Source organism: Cotesia glomerata, linkage group LG5 (assembly GCF_020080835.1).
Source record: "Cotesia glomerata isolate CgM1 linkage group LG5, MPM_Cglom_v2.3, whole genome shotgun sequence".
In the NCBI taxonomy this organism is placed as follows: domain Eukaryota; kingdom Metazoa; phylum Arthropoda; class Insecta; order Hymenoptera; family Braconidae; genus Cotesia; species Cotesia glomerata.
This window is the reverse complement of record NC_058162.1, coordinates 3,307,323-3,324,902: the sequence shown is the minus strand read 5'-3', so window position 1 is coordinate 3,324,902 and position 17,580 is coordinate 3,307,323. Positions and strand designations below refer to the sequence as shown.

Here is a 17,580-nt window from a genome sequence, read left to right as displayed (position 1 = left end):
ACGCATTATTATCATTATTATTTTTGTTGTTTATGATAATATAGAAATCTACTCTATCAACAATGACATTATTTTCGCGCCAAAAAATTTTAGACCGCTACGATTCAGCAAAAGTAAACAAAAAACACTTGTATAAATAATTTCTAAACTATTACTCAATTGATAATTAAAAATCTCATGGAGTAAGTACTCAAACTTTACTTATAAATAATAGTAATAATAATTATTATACTTACTATAACCAAGAAAATAATATTTTCCAGAAATTAACGTCTAAAATTAGGTTAATTCGCTCCAAAACGAAACTGTGATAAAAATTAGTAAAGTTATTGACTGAAAATGAGTGACGATTCCGACGTCGGTGATCTCCTGGACGACTTGTTGGCAAATGATGAAGAAGAAGCGCCGAAGAAAGTCAAAGAATTCGATTTTCTGGAGACCCCGGGCCCCGAAGCCGCATCGCAGTCAGACACTAAAGACACTAAAGACAAAGGTACTTTATGATATTAAAGCTAGCTGTCACTTGACCATTTTTAAATTTTAGTTAACAAAAAAATTTATTTATAAAAAATTGCGTTTCTAATTTATTAAAATTTCAAAACGTCCATTTTTTTATGCAGTGATTTATGTATTAGAAAAATTATAAAAACTAGCAACCTTGCAGTCACTATGTGACTGCCGTCACTTGTGAACTATAAATAAATAAAATTTTGCTTTATTAAATAATGACTTTTGTTAAATTGCACTGTACTTAATTAACTATTGATATTTTTAAAGATATAAGCTCATCGCGATGTTACGATCATTTAGAGCTTTCATTTGACTACCCACATGCATTTTTGATATATTTTTCATACATACATATATATAATATATATATATAAATATATGAAAAATTGATGTGGGTACTCAAATGAAAGGTCTTGATGAGTGTAACATCGGGATGAGCTTATATCTTTAAAAATTTCAATAGTTCACAAGATACAAGGTCATTTCTTAAATATGTTAAATTGCACTTTACTTTCTTAAATATTGACGTTTTTAAAGATATAAGCTCATCCCGATGTTACACTCATCAAGAGCTTTCATTTGAGTACCCACATGCATTTTTGATATATTTTTCATATATACATATATATATATAATATATATAAATATATGAAAAATTGATGTGGGTACTCAAATGAAAGGTCTTGATGAGTATAACGTCGGGATGAGCTTATATCTTTAAAAATGTCAATAGTTCACAAGATAAAAGGTAATTTCTTAATTATTGATATTTTTAAAGATGTAAGCTCATCCTGATGTTACAATCATCAAGAGCTTTCATTTGAGTACCCACATGCATTTTTGATATATTTTTCATATATACATATATATAATATATATAAATATATGAAAAATTGATGTGGGTACTCAAATGAAAGGTCTTGATGAGTATAACGTCGGGATGAGCTTACACCTTAAAAAATGTCAATAGTTCTCAAGATACAAGGTTATTTCTTAATTATTGATATTTTTAAAGATGTTAGCTCATCCTGATGTTACACTCATCAAGAGCTTTCATTTGAGTACCCACATGCATTTTGATATATTTTTCATATATACATATATATAATATATATAAATATATGAAAAATTGATGTGGGTACTCATATGAAAGGTCTTGATAAGTGTAGCATCAGGATGAGCTTATATCTTCAAAAATGTCAATAGTTCACAAGATACAGGGGCATTTCTTATGTATCTAGAGATACAGCATTTTCGAATGCAGCCTCAATACTTATCATAATAAATTGACCATTTGTAAAAATGATATGAAACCATGAAAAGGCACAATTCCAGGTCAAGACTTTTCCAACTTTACCAAATTTAACCCCAAAAACCCATTTTACCATATAAATAAACTGACCACAAAATTTTACTTATTCTCTTAAATATCTGCTAAATTAATTTCCACAGGTACTTCTGATTCGCAATCACTAATTAAAGACACCAACGACTCCTCAGACGACGAGGACTCCAAGTACTTCCACGAGCAGCGTTACTCCGAGTCAGGAAGAAGCATAAAAGAGCTTTTAACCAAGCAGCAGGATGACAAGGATCATTTAAGAACTTCTAATTACACTGAGATTAAGCAGAAAGTAGACAACAATACATTTTCTAGAAGTCCAAGAGTCGGCCTAGCTTCCAAGTCTGTAGAAAAAAAAGACGGACCTATACAAGAGTGGCTAAAAAAGCCCTCAGACATTTATACAGACCCAGTGTTCGGTCTGAGAATTGTAAAGCCTTTAATTTCCTCCCAAGAACTGTCCGAGCGCATGAAAAACCGCGCAGCGGTGACAGTATCCAAGGTAAAGAACTTCATAGCAACCCAAGACCTGAGCAACGACTGGGTGATCGCCGGGGTCCTTATTCAAAAGTCCGCGACCAGAAAGTCTCAAAATGGGAACGCGTATTGCATCTGGACCATCAGCGACCTTTCAGAAGCTGTGAGCAGAGTCACTGTTTTTCTGTTCAAAGACGCGTACAAGACTTTCTGGAAAATCTCCGACGGGGTGGTCGTCGGGATTCTTAATCCCTCGGTCCTGGAGACCAGGAATGACAAAGACGAGGCGACCTTGTCGGTGGATAACTCCCAGAAGATCATGGTCCTAGGGAACTCCAAGGACCTGGGTCGCTGCAAGTCTGTTAAAAAGAGCGGAGAGCCTTGTAATGCTATTGTTAATGTTAGTAAGTGCGAGTATTGTGTGTACCATGTTAAGACTGAGTATAGTAAAGCTTCCAGGAGGCAAGACCTCCAGACTGATCATATGAACAGAAAGTTTGGAAACTTTGGAGCCAAGAATCCGGGTGGTAATAAAAGCAAAGGACCCGGGATCTATTCTCAGGCTAGTCATCACACTAATATGCTCGTGATTCCTGCTAAGAGGAACTTGAAGATGGAACAGAAGGATTCTGAGAGACTTGCTCTTCTGACTGGGAAGAATTCTCAGAGTTCTTCTGGGGAGAATTCTAAGGAAGGAATTGGAGCGAGTTTTGTTGATGAAAAGGTGAGTGAAAATTTAAGTAAAGTTAAAATTTAAGGGGCACAACTAGTGAAAAATTAAAAAAAAATCGATTTTTTTTTCATATTTCGATAGGTTATGCCTTTGAAAATAAGATACTAAACCTTTAAATCGAAAGTTTGGAAAATCCAAAAGTGCACGCCTCACACGTTAATTCTATCAAAAAATATATTTTTTCTATTTTTTAATTTCCCGCTAAGAAAATTGAAAATTTTCAAAAATCGGCGAGCTATTGGTTTTACCCCGTTTTTCGAAAATAGAGTTCTCATTAGATCTCGACGTTTTGTGGTCCTAGGAAGCTTCCCTGAATGTTTTCGCGATGATGTCCGTATGTCCGTATGTATGTGTGTGTATTTATGTATGTGACCCTCTCATAACTTTTGAACAGCTTGATCGATTTCATTGCGGTTGTCTCCATTCGAAAGGGATTGACCAAACTTAGAATTTGAATATTTTGTGGAACGATTCGAACCGGTAGATTTTGAGAAATCTCAAAAAAACTACAAAAAATTTTTTTTCAAACATAGTTTTTTTGGGATAACTTTGAAACGGCTCTACCGATCGATTCCAAAAACTATTCAGATCTTAACATCAAAAAACCACGTTGATCGCCGCCAGCTTGGTCGGAATCGGTTGATTCGTTCGTAAGTTATCTTTGGCTAAAGAAAACCAAAAAAAGTATTTTTTCGGAATTACTCCGAAATTCCTCGTTTAATCATTTTAACTTAAAGATTCTTCATGAGGGTCAAAAAACTGCGTCGAATGCCACCAACCGCGTGAACATCGGTTCATTCATTCAAAAATTGCGGTTTGAAAATTCAAAATATTGTTTTTTATTAAACTTCTATCAGACTTTTGAGCTCAAAATGACACGAAAATTATTTTTTTGACCTCGAAGAGCTCAAAAACGTAATAAGTGCAATTTTGAGCGCTTAATTACGAAAATAGCGGGAAGTTGCAGGGATGGCTTTTATTTAGGGTCAACCGTTTTTCTAATTTTTTATAAAAACGTCGCAATTTTGTCAATTTTTGATTTTTTTTTTCGGCCGAGGGTCATCGTACAGACAATATCTTCTAGTTTAACGAGAATTTTTTTTTTTTTGCATTTCATTCATGGAAAAGGTCCTCATCACTCCAGCAGTGGAGGACCTTTTTTTTAGCGCCGTAGGGGATAGCGTGTAACTCAAAAAATATTTACTTTTTTCCTTCAAAAATTTTACTGTGTACAGTACCAACGAAAAATTTCCGGACAATCTTGTCTACTTCTTAATTTAAATATGATACTTAAATAAATTAACTTGATCTATAAAAAAAAAGCTATTTTATTTTACAAATTGTGTACGATCGTGCCATTGACTTTCTCCTTGATTTATTTTACTTTTAATGATCGTTTCAATAAATTTTTATCTTGTCCGGAAACTTTCTGTCGGTACTTATTCTCAAAATATGGATAAATATATCCTAAAAATTTCAAAACAATTGATACAGTAGTTTTTTTTTTTTTTTAACTTCCCGCTACGAAAATCGAAGATTTTCAAAAATCGGGAAGTTATTGTTTTCACCCCGTTTTGCAAAAACCGAGTTTTCATCAGATCTCGACGTTTGAAGGTCACAGGAAGCTTCCCTGACTATCCCCGCGAGGTTGTCACGGCGTCTGTATGTGTGTGTGTGTGTGTGTGTGTGTGTGTGAAAGTATGTGAACCGCTTATAACTTTTGAACGGCTTGACCGATTTCATCGCGGTTGGTGTCATTCGAAAGGGCTTGACCAAACTTAGATTTTGAAAACTATTTGGACCGATTCAGATCAATAGATTTTGAGAAATCTTCAAAAAACTGAAAAAAAAAATTTTTTCAAATGTGGTTTTTTTGGAATAACTTTTAAACGGCTTAATAGTTCAATTCCAAAAACTAATCAGCTTTTAACCTCAAAAAACCACGTTGATCGCCACCAGTCCGGTCAAAATCGGTTGATTCGTTCGAGAGATATCGTGAACGAAAGAAAACCAAAAAAAGTGTTATTTCGGAATAACACCAAAATTCCTAGCGCGATCAATTCAAAATTTAAGATTCTTTGTGAGGCTTGAAAAACTGCGTCGAATGCTGCCAACCGCGTGAAAATCGGTTTATTCATTCAAAAGTTATTGCGGTTTAAAAATTCAAAAAATAGTGTCACCAAATCCCTATCAGACTTTTGAGCTCGAAGAGCTCAAAAGCATAGGAAAACAATCTCTTTGAGCTTGGAGAGCTCAAAATAACCCATAAATTGTATTTTGAGCTCGAAGAGCTCAAAAACGCCATTGGTGCAATTTTAAGCGCCTAAGTATGGAATTAGCGGGAAGTTGCAGGGATGGCCTTCAGGGTCAACCGTTTTCCTAATTTTTTTTTTTTTAATTCCCAAAAATTGCCTTTTTTTTTTAGACTGCCACACAAGTTTTGCCCCTTAAGAACACGGACCGGTTGCAGAAAATAAGAGACTGGAACCCGAAAACTTCGAATTTAATTAACGGGGTGTTGTCTCCCTTGAGACCGACCTCCATTGCTGAGAAAGTAGAGCCGCAGAAGTGTACTTTAAAGCCGATTCCGAGGCTAGGGTCCGGGTTGAAGGGAACCACCATTGATTTTTCGGAACCGATTACTAAAAGACACATCTACAGTGCGAAGAAGAACGCGCTGGATTGGGTGAAGAACAACGGTGGGTTCAAGCAGTCCAATCCGAATAAAATTAAGGAGAGCAGGGAGAAGATTCAAAAGGTGGGAAGTAAAAGGAACAGAGAAGAGGATGTTGATAAGGATAAGGAGCAGGAGCCAGAAGCTAAAAAAGCTGCGAGGGAGAAGTTTAAAGAAATGATGGAGAAGGGCTCGGCTCATGAGGATTTAGTGGAGAGCTCCAAGGGTCAGGAGCAAGAGAAGTATTTTAATAAACTGGAGGCCAAGGAGAGGATGGAGGAGAAGATGATCAATACGACCAAGGTTGACTGCAAAGCAGTCAGGTGCTTGACTTGCAAGTATACGGCTTTTTCCGCGTCGGAGAACTGCAAGACTCAGAGACATCCGTTGAGAGTTATTGATGCGGTTAAGAGTTTCTTCAAGTGTGGAGATTGCGGAAATAGGACGGTTAGTTTGAATAGGATTCCTTCGATTAGTTGCAAGAAATGCAGCGGGTCCAACTGGCTGAGGACTGGGATGATGAGTGAGAAGAAGATTCAGTTGCAGAGAGAGAAACTGTCGATTAGGGGAGGAGAGCAGAAGTTCATTGGAGGCGATATTACTGATATAAATCTTAGTCTTGTTGTTCCTGATGGTGATGATTGATTGTTGAGGTGAATGCTTTTTTATGGTCAATTAGTTTTAATTAGGATTACGGATAATGCATTAAAAAACATTTAATTAATACTAGCAATCTTGCAGTGACTGCGGTGACTTGTGAAATATAAATAAATAAAATTTTGCTTTATTAAATAATGACTTTTGTTAAAATGCACTGTATTTTTTTAACTATTGACGTTTTTAAAGATATAAGCTCATCCCGATGTTATACTCATCAAGAGCTTTCATTTGAGTACCCACAAGCATTTTCATATATTTTTCATATGTACATATATATAATATATATAAATATATGAAAAATTGATGTGGGTACTCAAATGAAAGGTCTCGATGAGTGTAATGTCAAGACGAGCTTACATCTTTAAAAATGTCAATGGTTCACAAGATACAAGATCGTTTCTTAATTATGTTGAATTGCACTGTACTTTCTCAACTATTGACGTTTTTAAAAATATAAGCCCATCCCGATGTTACAATCATCAAGAGCTTTCATTTGAGTACCCACATGTATTTTTATATATTTTTCATATATACATATATAAAATATATATAAATATATGAAAAATTGATGTGGGTGCTCAAATGAAAGATCTCGATGAGTGTAACATCGGGATGAGCTTATATCTTTTAAAATGTCAATAATTTTTTTTTTTTGATTTGTAATTTGGAAATTGAATCAAAAATAAATTTTAAAATTTGTAAATAAGGATTAAAAAATTTTGAGTTATTATATTAGAAATTTAATTTTCAATTTTTGATTCAGTATCAGGGTTAAAGAATCATACATAAAAATATTATTTTTCAAATTTCAATCTCAATATTAGAATTAAAAATTGAATTTAAGATTTTGAATTAAAAAATTTACAATCCTGCTTTTAATTGTGGATAATTTTTTTGTTGTTTCAGGAAAAATTTTTGGGCCTATAAAAATTTTATTAAATCATTTTGGACGAAGCTATTTTTTTTTTTTAATTATAATTAATAATAATTAGTAATCATGTTTGTGAATTTATAAACTGTTAATTGTAATAAAAATATTTAAGGGATCTAGGATAAAGAAACAATGAATAATTAATATTTATAATCCTTTACCTTGATATTTAATATTTAAAATGAATTTATCGGTAATTGGAATGTCATTTGATCGATCATCATGACCCGTTTATTATTATTTATTTTTATTTAACAAGACATATATTTTAATGGTACTTTTGTTGAAAAATATCGAGCATGTCGCGATCTGGATACGTTATTTTATTTTATTTTTTTTTATTACTCTTATTATGTCAAACAGCGGTTTGTTTAAAACTCCACGGAGTCAACAGTTATTCACACACCCGCAGATCTTCTCGATGGACGATTTTAATGTAATGCTGTAAATGCATCATTTTTTGTACATTACGCTCTATTAAAATACTGAAAAAAAATATTTAATATTTTAACTATTAATTTTTTTCGGTCAACTAATTTTTCACTTAAGCTGCAGCTTAATACTAAGTGAAAAAAAATTTCAGATAATAGCTAGTATAATCCAGATTACAATGAGTATAATCCAGATATCACTTAGTATAATCTGGATTATTCTAACTACTGTCTGAAATTTTTCTTCATCACAGTTATCACTGAGTATAATCTGGGATGATATCCAGTGTCATCTTGTTCTTTTCGTGTGATGGATAAAAAAAAATTTTTTTTTCTCAGTATTTTTGTATACAAGACAGAAAGTTCAATTGTTTTAATTTTGACAAAATATTTTTCATCAAAATTGATGATTTTATAAATTATTTCAATTTTTATTTCTTTTTAAAAATTGTAATTTATAAAATCATTTTAATACTTCTGTTTAAACAATCAAATCACAGAAAATTAATTAATCATTTTTTATAGAAAAAAAAAAAATTGCAAGTATTACAGTATAGCATACATACAACCAAAGTAAAAAATCCCCAAAATTGCACATCGAGTATTAATAATAAACTCAAGTTAATTATAGATTAATTAAATTTTATTATTAATATTAATAAACATTAATAACAACACCGATCATCAAAAAGAGAAAACTTTAAATTGAGTAATTAGAACATAAAGAATGATTCAATTAATAGACAGTAGAAATAATAATTAATTAGTAATAGTAATAATAAAGAAAAATTGAATAGTGTGTATTGTACTGTACAAAAAATTGTCTGTACAACAACTCGGACACGGAATAAAATCCTTGAACGTCCCGAGAAGATACGGGTTAAAATTTTCACACACTCTTTGCATACTTAACATTTTATTCTTATCACACATACATACTCATATCACGCTTAAAATATTTTTCCATCTTAATTTCAACTCGCAAGATTTTATTTTTTTAAAATGTTTTTTTTTTTTTTCTTTTAATTATTAGTAGGCAGGTTTTCAAGCTGGCTTAATGTCGCAGTCTTCGAGTTGTCATTCGTTTCATATTTTAATTTTTTAATTAATTATTTATTTATTACTATAAATAATCAATTATTTTATTTTTATTTTAAATTGATATTCTTCGACACTTTAACTATTTAAATCGCATTTCACGCATTCTTACATCCGCACGCATACCATACTCAATTTTCTTTAATAACTCTGCAGAAACAATCGCTGATCCATAATTATGTTAATTATTACAGCTGTAATTATTACTTTTCATATTTTTTTTTTTCAGTTGATTTAATTTTTAATAACACCGGGCAAAAAAAAATAGTTCAACTTCAGTGTTTTTTATTTTTTTAATAATAATAATTATTATTTTTTTTTATGTTAGAATTAAATTGAGTTCAATAATTAATTAAAATATCAATTGTGAAATTATAGGAACTGCCTAAATGATAATTTTTTTTTTTAAACAACGATTACTTGCGTAAAAAGTTTTTTGATTACCAAAAAATACTTAACTTTTCACGCTATCGTTGTTATTATTTTTTATTTATTTATTTATTGTATTATTTAATTATCATTATTATTATTATTATTTAATGTTAGTTTGTAGTACTAAAAATTTTTACATTTTCAATTAATCAACTTCCGATGTTTCTGGTTATAATTATTCTGAAGTCATTGAAGAGCTGATAAGTGTTTATGATCTCGATATTATTTTTATTCATTTGCTTAGTAGTCATCCAAATCGAAATTGTCGAACTCAATTTCTTCGAGCTGCATACTTTGAAAATCGACTTTGTATCGCAAAATACCTAGAAATTAAAATAATATTTATTAGTTTAAATTTTTATTTAAAAATTTTTAAGATCCAATTGCTCATAATAAAAATAAATAAAATTAAAAGAAGTCTAAAAATTTTTAGATTTTTTAAATATTCTAATTGACTTAGCAATTAGATCTTCTTAGAAGGTCCTAAGACCTGTCTATAGAATATTAAAAAATTTTGGAAAATCCAAAAGTGCACGCCTCATAATCTCATTTTTCATAATTAATTTGATTAAAATAAAATATAAAAAGCCAAATAATAAAAAACAGAAAACTCTGTTATGGTTTGGTGGCACCATAATTCTTAAGTGAAGAAAAAAAATACTATAATAAAATGTATTGATAGATATACAAAAAAATATTCATATATTAATGACCATAATTAAGAAATGAGCTTGTATCTTGTGCACTATAGACATTTTTAAAGATATAAGCTCACCCCGATGTTACACTCCTCAAGACCTTTCATTTGAGTACCCACATGGATTTTGATATATTTTCCATATATATATATATATATCAAAATCCATGTGGGTACTCAAATGAAAGCTCTTGATGAGTGTAATGTCAGAGTGAGCTTATATCTTTAAAAATGTCAATAGTTAAGAAAATAAAGTGCAATTTAACGTAATTAAGAAATGACCTTGTATCTTGAGAACTATCGACATTTTTTAAGATATAAGCTCATCCCGATGTTACATTCATCGAAAACTTTCATTTGAGTACCCACATCAATTTTTTATATATTTCATATATTTATATATATTATATATATGTATATATGAAAAATATATGAAAAATGCAAGTGGGTACTCAAATGAAAGCTCTTGATGAGTGTAACATCGAGATGAGCTTATATATTTAAAAATGTCAATAGTTAAGATAATACAGTGCAATTTAACATAATTAAGAAACGACCTTGTATCTTGAGAACTATTGACATTTTTAAAGATATAAGCTCATCCCGATGTTACACTTATCGATACCTTTCATTTGAGTACCCACATCAATTTTTCATATATTTATATATATTATATATATATGTATATATGAAAAATATATGAAAATGCATGTAGGTACTCAAATGAAAGCTCTTGATGAGTGTAATATCGAGATGAGCTTATATATTGAAAAATGTCAATAGTTAAGAAAATACAGTGCAATTTAACATAATTAAGAAACGATCTTGTATCTTGAGAACTATTGACATTTTTAAAGATATAAGCTCACCCTGACATCATACTCATCGATACCTTTCATTTGAGTACCCACATCAATTTTTCATATATTTATATAAATTATATATATGTATATATGAAAAATATATCAAAATGCATGTGGGTACTCAAATGAAAGCTCTTGATGAGTGTAACATTGGGATGAGCTTATACCTTTAAAAATATCATTAATTAAGAAAGTCAATTAACCTGTAAGTGCGATATAAATAAAAAAAAATCAATTTCATTTTCAAGAAAACTGCTTTTTTGAAATGTTGAGTAGAGCACTACCTCAACGCTTCGCTTATGAGGCGTGCAAAATATAAAAATAATTTTTTCTTTATACAAAATTATCTTAAAGAACTAAGTACTAATACTCTTGAATAACTGTACAAATAAATAATTAAGTAACTATAATAATATAAATAAGTCATCTATCTACAACACTTTTAATAAAGCATGTACTATACCTTTTCCAAAGAGCGAGCTAATAAAAAATTGAAAGATCGTTAGTGATGTATAATAAAAAAAAATTGATTTAATAAATTACGCATTGCAGTTAAAAATGCGCGATGTTGAACCGCCAGAGATGGACAAAAAAAAATATATTTTATGTTTATATAATTAAATAGTTAATTTAAATATAATCTCTGGCGGGAATTTTTAGCTCACACAGGTATAGCATGCTTTTATTTCAAATAATTGAGATACTCGAGACACAGTAGCTCTACAGACAACAAAGGAATTAAAAAAAAAAATCACAGGCGAGTGTCTCACGCCTCTACTCGACTAAAAAAAAATCATGCAATGAAGTATGTAAGCTGTAAAAAAATCAAAACTATATCTGTACGATACTTATATAAATATATATTTAATTAAACAAATGATTGATTTAATTAAATAAAATTAAATGGAGGATAAGTAATATTGAAATCATTCAGCGAACTAAAAAGATTAAAAATGGATAACGATTTTACTAATTGTAAATTAATAAATGAAGAAACGAAATATATAATTATAAAAATAAATAAGAAGAATGAAGAACATGCCACTGATGTAAAATGCCAACGACGTTGTGAAATAATAACGAGTAAAATAAATGTAATGAAGAATATAATAAAATATATTAATTGCCAGGCATATAAATTCATAATGAATTTATATTTTATGGAAGAAGCATCTGCGTGACACGATTAAGATTCAATAAAGTATTGAGTAATTAAATGAAATAATTGATTTATTTTTTTTTTTTTTTTTTTCTACTGAACAACGATGTGTTGCACTGTTTAAAGCCAGAGATTTATAACAAGTCTACCTGAATCGACACTGAGTATTATTTTGACAGACGAATAACTTAGTAATCATCGAGGTCAACATCATCGAGAGGCTCATCAGCCTGCAGTGACTGGAAATCAACTTTGTAGCGGAGGATTCCTATATTTACAACATACACTCCACAGTTATATATTATTTTATATTAATTTTAATATTAATGTTATTATCAACCAATTTTTTAGTTGTAATTATTAAATAATTAGCTGTTACTATTTTCTCAGGCTTTTTAATTTTTAAATAGCCAAGCTACCTCATAACTATTCGGTTTATTTTGTTAGAGCATTTATTTAAGCGTCAAGAGTATTTTTCATTTCAATTGTCCATTTGCTTTACTAACTAGGCAAGTATTTACAGTTCCAATTAATTGTCCTTATATTTAATTAGTTAAGGATTGAAAAATTTTTGTTATATATTAAAAATTTTTTGGACGAAAAAAAAGGAAGATTTTTGACAATTTTTTATAAGAATAAATTTAAAAAAATTTGAAATAAAAATTAAAAAATTTGTTTAGTATAAAAATGCTGTAAATATTTTTTTAATACTTAAAATAATTTTAAAAAATGTGTAGTTTTTTTAACTTGGACTATTAAATGGAACTGAATTAATATTTAAAAAATAAAAAAATAATTAAAAAAAACTTTACCTCCGATTCCACCAAAACCTCTGACGAATTGCGAGCCTTCTTGAGATTTGTCTGTGATTATTTCTAGGGTGGCACCAAAACTTTTGTAATTATTCGCTAGCCATTCCAAGAGCGGTTGACACTCGACTAACTCCAATTCTACCCCACTCTGTTTGGCAATAAAATATTAGTTATTAATTGTCATTATTAGTTATCAAGTGTCAATAATTCTAAATTTGCGTAGCACCAATATTTAACTCTTAATAAAATATCTAATTTAGGCACTTTTAGTCCTGGCTAACAACAAATGAAATTAAAAATAAATGTACCTCTACATTCGTACACGAAAAAAACAAGATGACATTGGATATCATCCCATATTATACTAGGTGAAAAAAAATTTCAGATAGTAGCTAGTATAATCCAGATTACAATGAGTATAAACCAGATATCACGCAGTATAATCTGGATTATTCTGTCTGAAATTTTTTTTTACCACAGATATCACTGAATATAATCTGAGATGATATCCAGTGTCATCTTGTTCTTTCCGTGTAGTCTTGATTCATCTTTTTTTTTCTTTCCTTAGTTATTAAACTACTTTGTTAAATTATAATAATTAATTGAATATAGAAATTTTAGTTTATACACGGAAAGAACAAAATGACACTGGATATCATCCTAGATTATACTCAGTGATATCTGAGGTGAAAAAAATTTCAGATAGCTAAAAAAATCCAGATTGTACTGTGTGATATCTGGATTATACTCAGTGTAATTTTGGATTTTTTTTATACCACAATTAATTTATAATCTTGGTTTTTTTTTTTGCTACAATTTATTTATTAAAAAAATTCTAAATATTATTAAATTAATTTTCATATTTTTTTTCACTCAGTATAATCTAGGATGATATCTAGTGTCATCTTGTTCTTTCCGTGTATAGAGTCATACTTTTACTCAAATTTTTTACTCTGTCAAAATCTTCAACACTGTAAAAATTAAGTAACCTTATTATTGGCGCTTCGGGCTATTGGGTTTATGTAATGATAAATAAATAAATAAATTGCTCCAATCAATGATAAAAAAAAAAGAAAATAAAAAAAATAAAAAAAAACATACTTCTTTATCGGTGAAATGACTTTTGTCTTTTTCTTCTTCTGGAGTGAGATGCAGCACCTTTTCCTCGCCATTCGTATGGTTTTTGAGCACATATCGCTGAATGTCAAGATTCTCCCAACAGATTAGAGTCTCGACACTGCCGAGCTCCAAAGCACGAAGCGTATCTTCTACTCCGAAACAATATTTACCGGTATCTTGGGATATTTCGTCAAAGTAGCGCCCGATTAATTTTTTCTCCTGAATAAATTTAACATTCTGCAGCGACTCGGCCGCCAGTTCAATCGCCTGATTGAATCCGTTCTCACCACCGTATGAAACGTCCACTAGCTTTATTACTTTACCTTGCAATCTCTAAATAAAAAAAAATAATAATCCGTCAATGTTATTGTTGTCAATTACAATAAATTAATTAGTAAATCAATAAAATAAAAGCGTACAGGATCAAACATATCGGATTGACTAAGTTCTGTCTTGAAATCAGCACTACCAGCTAAAATAAGTCCAGCAATGTTGGGTTTGTCGTTGGATATGTACAGCTGAGTTGCTACTTCAGCAACTTTTCGTACGTAGTTGTGTCGCTTTTCCATACGCAATCGGGCGAAACGTAACGCAGATTGACCTCCTCTACCTGTAATCAATTTCAAAATATTTAATTACATTTTTAATTATCTTTCAAATGGTTCTAGGTCAAAAATTCCAAGCAAAAATATATCCCATTCACATAAATTTCCCTTGATAAAATATCCTACCATAACGATGCTTTTCTAACGCAACCTCGTATCTCAAAAATGACAATTTTAGAGATGAGGTAAAAAATAGCTTATAAAAAATTAATATTCATCTAAAAACAATATTTATCAATTGTATTTTCTAAAAATACTATCGTATTTATTATTAATCTGGTTAATATTTTTTTTATCAATAACGCGTTTATAATTAATTATTAATTTTTCAGTTGTACCGAAAATTCCTATCAAGTAAAGGTCCCCCCTTTCCCCTTTATTTCCCCAGTTCCCAAATTTGTCTTTAATGACAAATTTAGCTATGATATATGGCTACATATATTGCAGAGACATATATTGCAATACTATGAATAATGCTGTTAAAGTTGTGCTTTTTTTTTGAAAATTTTTTGTTTTTGAACTTCGAATTTTTCTTTTTTTTTTTTTTTGTTTTGTTATTTTCTTTTTTTTTTTTTTTTGTTTTGTTATTTTCTTTTTTTAAGTTTCTGTAGGCATCGCCAAATGAACTGTGATATGTATAATTTTCGAGCCAAAAATCTCAGGTTCAATAATTTATAATCAATACCTCATAATTTTAAGTATGTACTAATTATTGTATTGTATAATGCCAATTGGCGTCAAATAAATAAATAAATTAGACCTACACATAAGCTTGTTACCGTGTTGCGCCCTTTTTTTATGATTTTTGTGTGTGTTTATTCGATATTAGACCAACTAAGTATGTACACGGAGAAAATTTTATAGTAGAGTTTATTATCTAGTTATGTTAAAATTTATTAACTGAATTAGATAGTAGTAAATATTATTTAAATAGTTAAATAAACCATCTGAATTGTAGTATTTACCATACTGATGGTAACTACTACTATTATGATGGTAATCAGTAATAATAACTGTTATTATTTTAATTAGTTACTACTATTATCAAAATCGTAATTCCTAATATAACCTGATGGTTGCAGTTACCATCAGTAATAATAATAACTACTATTTATGCTAGTAGAAAATATTAAAAAAATTAAGAATCTGCGTTACCGTGGATGCATTTCTGAATAAACTAAAAGCAGCTGTAGTGCAGTGTAGTGCACAAAAAATCGGGATTAAATTCGGATTGAAATTATATTTATAAATTTTTATTTGTCTAAAACAAGTTTCAACGCCAAATTTTTCAAAAAGAATTTGAAATTTCCAAAAGAATCAAAATTATCAATAATTCAAATTAAAAAAAAAATTTTAATTTAAAAAAAGAAATTTGAAGGGAATTTAAAATATTTTAATATTTCAAAGAAAAAAATGTACATTAGCTAAAATATGGATGTAAATAAAGGATTTAATTAAGTAAATTTATATTATTTTTTCTTTCAGAATTTTTACAATCTGAGATGGTTACAGTTACCATCTTTGATTGTAACAGTTACCATCTTTGATTGTAACAGTTACCATCTTTGATTGTAACAGTTATAATTTATAGTAATTACAATTATTATTTTCAATAGTAATCGTTACCATTATTAATAGTAACTATTACAATTGTCAATGATACCACCTATTATTTTGTTACTAATTTATTTTATTACCATTTTAGATAGTAGGAGTTACTATTTTTGTATAGTAGGTAGTATAATTAATTTTTCTCCGTGTACTATACTTATACTGTTAATTTTAGATATTTTTGTCAAAGGGATAATTTTGCCATGAGATTTTTATTTTGGGATATTTTGCTATGGGATATCTTTTTAATGAGATATTATTTACTAGGATTTTATGATCGGACACCCTTTCTTTCAGATGTCATTAAATCACAAACAATAATTACCGTGTTTTTTTGGTAAATCGACGGTGAATTTGTGGAGTACTTCGCGCGTATTTCCTTGCAATGTACCAAATAATGCACCATTACCATCCATTACAATGAAACCAAATTTATTATCATCTGCTAGCAATGCTGTTAATGCTTCTGTATGGAACTACAATAAAATAACAATTATTATTACTATTATTTAAGTTTATATAATTGAAAATTATTTAATATTTATTTTAAAAAATTAGAGGCTAAAAAATTTCATTTTTTTTTTTCAGTAAAATAAAATTATTAAATAATTTTTCAACAAAATAAAAAAAAAAAAAATAAAAATGCGTACCTTGTTGTCGCATAAATATAAGGAAGTATTAATAGGTTTGAAAGGTTCAAAGTCAATGTTGACCTTCTTTTCTTTTCCTTCTTCAGTGACGATAGTCCCGCAATATATAACCAGGCCATTGGGAGGTACTGTCAATAAAAATAATCTCATTTATTAAATTACTCGAACCGAGTGAATTCCAGCTTACTCTTATATCCCTATAAATATTATTATCATTAAAAACTACCTTTCGTATATAATTTAAGACGATGCTGCACAGATGTGATTGCGCCAAGTACCGATAGCCTATTTACACGTGACTTGATGTTGAACGCGGTACCGAATTCATCGGCCAACATCTTGCTGACCCGGGAGATCTGATCTTTTAGGGTGGTATAGATCCAGGGAAACTCCATACTCGTTCCATTCCTAGTATAAAAATTAAGTGAGTCAACAATTGAAGGCACCATATGTCAAACAAATTATATAAAAAAATATTTAATAGCTATTACCCCTGGCCATCTCAGAGACTCTTTTGATGAGCTTCTCTTGATCTTCCAGAATCTCAACATTTCTATCAGCAAGAGTTTCTTCGTTGGACATTTTGATGCGTGGTAATAAATTTACACCAAGTGGCAATTCTATTAATTAAATAATACGATTCAGAAGAAAACTTTCAGGTTTTAAGATTGACTAGTCTTGGCGGAGCCAGGGAGTTGTTTTCTATTATTCTTCATTATTAAATAAAAATTTTTCAATATTGAAATTAGATTTTTTAATTTATTCCAAAAAATAAT

General features: G+C 29.6%; 2 protein-coding genes across 3 annotated transcripts in view; one reads left to right on the top strand and one right to left on the bottom strand.

Moving 5' to 3' along the window:
* Positions 1–252: 252 nt before the first annotated feature.
* LOC123265900 (protein MCM10 homolog) lies at positions 253–7,446 on the top strand. Of its 2 annotated transcripts, XM_044729866.1 has the most exons (4): positions 253–493; positions 1,963–3,053; positions 5,488–6,389; positions 7,303–7,446. In XM_044729866.1, the coding sequence occupies exons 1-3, from the start codon at positions 340–342 to the stop codon at positions 6,379–6,381; spliced, it is 2,139 nt and encodes a 712-aa protein (XP_044585801.1). In that variant the 5' UTR covers positions 253–339; the 3' UTR covers positions 6,382–6,389; positions 7,303–7,446. The 2 variants fall into 2 exon arrangements, with proteins under 2 accessions (XP_044585801.1, XP_044585802.1); XM_044729867.1 differs by lacking the exon at positions 7,303–7,446 and having other exon boundaries at positions 5,488–6,390.
* A 2,067-nt stretch (positions 7,447–9,513) lies between these two features.
* The window catches only part of LOC123265313 (eukaryotic peptide chain release factor subunit 1), an 11,727-nt gene continuing 3,660 nt past the window's right edge, over positions 9,514–17,580 (bottom strand). Inside the window, exons 2-9 of the mRNA XM_044729011.1 lie at positions 17,296–17,424; positions 17,031–17,213; positions 16,805–16,932; positions 16,480–16,630; positions 14,358–14,548; positions 13,921–14,271; positions 12,820–12,967; positions 9,514–9,611 (exon numbers count right to left, since the gene is read on the bottom strand). Of these exons, the coding sequence (XP_044584946.1) occupies positions 9,529–9,611; positions 12,820–12,967; positions 13,921–14,271; positions 14,358–14,548; positions 16,480–16,630; positions 16,805–16,932; positions 17,031–17,213; positions 17,296–17,424 (1,364 nt within the window). The 3' untranslated portion in view covers positions 9,514–9,528. The remainder of the gene's footprint in view (positions 9,612–12,819; positions 12,968–13,920; positions 14,272–14,357; positions 14,549–16,479; positions 16,631–16,804; positions 16,933–17,030; positions 17,214–17,295; positions 17,425–17,580) is intronic.